We start from the raw sequence: 1,954 nt of genomic DNA on the forward strand, positions 1-1,954 counted from the left end.
GAAGTGGATATGAGCACAGCTGTGGCCTCTCACACTGTAGTCCTGCGTATTCCGGGGTACAGAGGCAGGTAAAGTTTCCCCAGCCTCCCAAACAGGTGCCTCCATTTGTACATGGTTCAGATGCACACGAGTCAACCTGGTCTGCACATGTCCTGCCTGTACATGTGCATGAAAAGAAGGGCAGAGACAACATATTAAAACATCATAATCTGTAATATAATGTATCGTATTGTTTCAAATATAAAGTAACTGCACTTTTTGAAAATTTAAACAATTCAAAAGGCCCTTTGGCCTTTGGGCGATCATACCCGCGGTCAGGCTGGTACCCCAAGTGATACGGAATACACCATGTTCTATTCCATACTAGGTATCATCATTATTGGTAGGCTGGGGAACAGGCAATCACACTACCAAAAATGATTTTTTTTCTTATTTTGCTTACCCCATGGACAATTCTTATATGACGAAAAATATTCTTGCAGGAAGAAAATGTAGAATAAAATTCAAGCAAAACAAGAAACTCCAAAATTTCAGCATTTCAGATTTCTTTTTTCTTATAATGCAAGAAAAAAATTCTAGAAATTCTTGTTTTTTTCTAACCAGATTCAACTCTTAATAAATACAAGAATTTTTCTTCTTCCTGGAAGATAAATTTTCTGTGAGGAAGCAAAACAAGATAAACAAGAAAAAGCATTTTTGGAAAAACAAGAAAACAAATCTCAAATTTTCTCAAAAACTTAACAAGCAAAAATTTGCTTGCCCCATGGACAAGCACATTTTTAAGATTTCTTTGGGACAGAATAATTTTCTTCTTGGAAGATAAATTTTCTGTGAGGAAGCAAAACAAGATAAACAAGAAAAAGCATTTTTGGTAGTGCACAAGTCTTGGACACTTCTTTCCAGTGCACCAATAGCGGCAGGGCTCAGGTTGCCTTTGGCATCCCCCGGCAGGTTCTGTTTGTATGTCAGATAGTTTGTCTTCTGACGACCTGATTGTCGTTTGCCGTGGGTTGGGACAATGAGGGCATACTGTAAATGCATTTAAGTTTGCGGGGATTTAATTTCGCGGTAGCGGGAATAGGGACTTTTCACGGTGGATTTAAGTTCGCGGTAACACCATAGACTGCAGTCTAATACCATAATAGAAAAATGTGAAGTGGTCACCGCGAAAACCGCGAACATTAATCCACCGCAAACATTTCTGCATTTACAGTATGTCCTGAGTGGTTCCTCCACAATACAACTGTAAATGCAGAAATGTTCGCGGTGGATTTATGTTCGCAGTTTTTGTGTTGGCCATTTCACTGCGAATTTAAAACCACCGCAAACATTTTTCCAGGGCATTAAGGTACTACAGTGCATGGTGCTACCGCCAAATTAAAACCACCGCGAAAAGTCCTTTTTCCTGTTACCCCAGAATTAAATCCCCGCGAACTTAAATGCATTTACAGTATCGCCTTGTGTGCTGAAGTGAAATTTCAAATATCTATCAAAAACTATTTTCCTGTAGCAGAAAGTTCTGCTGAGACATGTACTAGTACCTGTTTGACCAGGTGGGCAGATACAGCTGAAACCATCCTGTGTGTCGGTGCAGGTCCCACCATGCTGACAGGGGGCGCTGCTACAAGCTACAACCTCCACCTCACACAGTCTGCCCTGGTACCCAGCTGGACACTGGCACTGGAACCTTTAAACATAACAACACTTCATTCTGAGAAATAAAACAGCAACTGTACCACTTGATTATCTCCATGAAATATCATGGAGGTTAACGCTTAAGTTTACCTTTATTTGTGGGGTAACCTATATCCATGTGCAATGGCCGAGTGGGTAGAGTGTTCGCCTTGCATTCGGTAGGTCATGAGTTCGATCCCTGGGCGAGTCATACCAAAGACTACATACTATGTACTATGGTACATGCTGCCTTCTCTGCATGGCACTCAGCCTTCGGGAA

At 41.1% G+C, this 1,954-nt stretch overlaps 1 protein-coding gene across 1 annotated transcript in view; it reads right to left on the reverse strand.

Moving 5' to 3' along the window:
* The window catches only part of LOC118422258 (neurogenic locus notch homolog protein 2-like), a 25,273-nt gene that overhangs the window by 17,095 nt on the left and 6,224 nt on the right, over positions 1-1,954 (reverse strand). The window contains exons 7-8 of the mRNA XM_035829776.1: positions 1,542-1,687; positions 7-156 (exon numbers count right to left, since the gene is read on the reverse strand). Coding sequence (XP_035685669.1) covers positions 7-156; positions 1,542-1,687 — 296 coding nt within the window. The remainder of the gene's footprint in view (positions 1-6; positions 157-1,541; positions 1,688-1,954) is intronic.

Source organism: Branchiostoma floridae, chromosome 9 (assembly GCF_000003815.2).
Source record: "Branchiostoma floridae strain S238N-H82 chromosome 9, Bfl_VNyyK, whole genome shotgun sequence".
NCBI lineage: Eukaryota > Metazoa > Chordata > Leptocardii > Amphioxiformes > Branchiostomatidae > Branchiostoma > Branchiostoma floridae.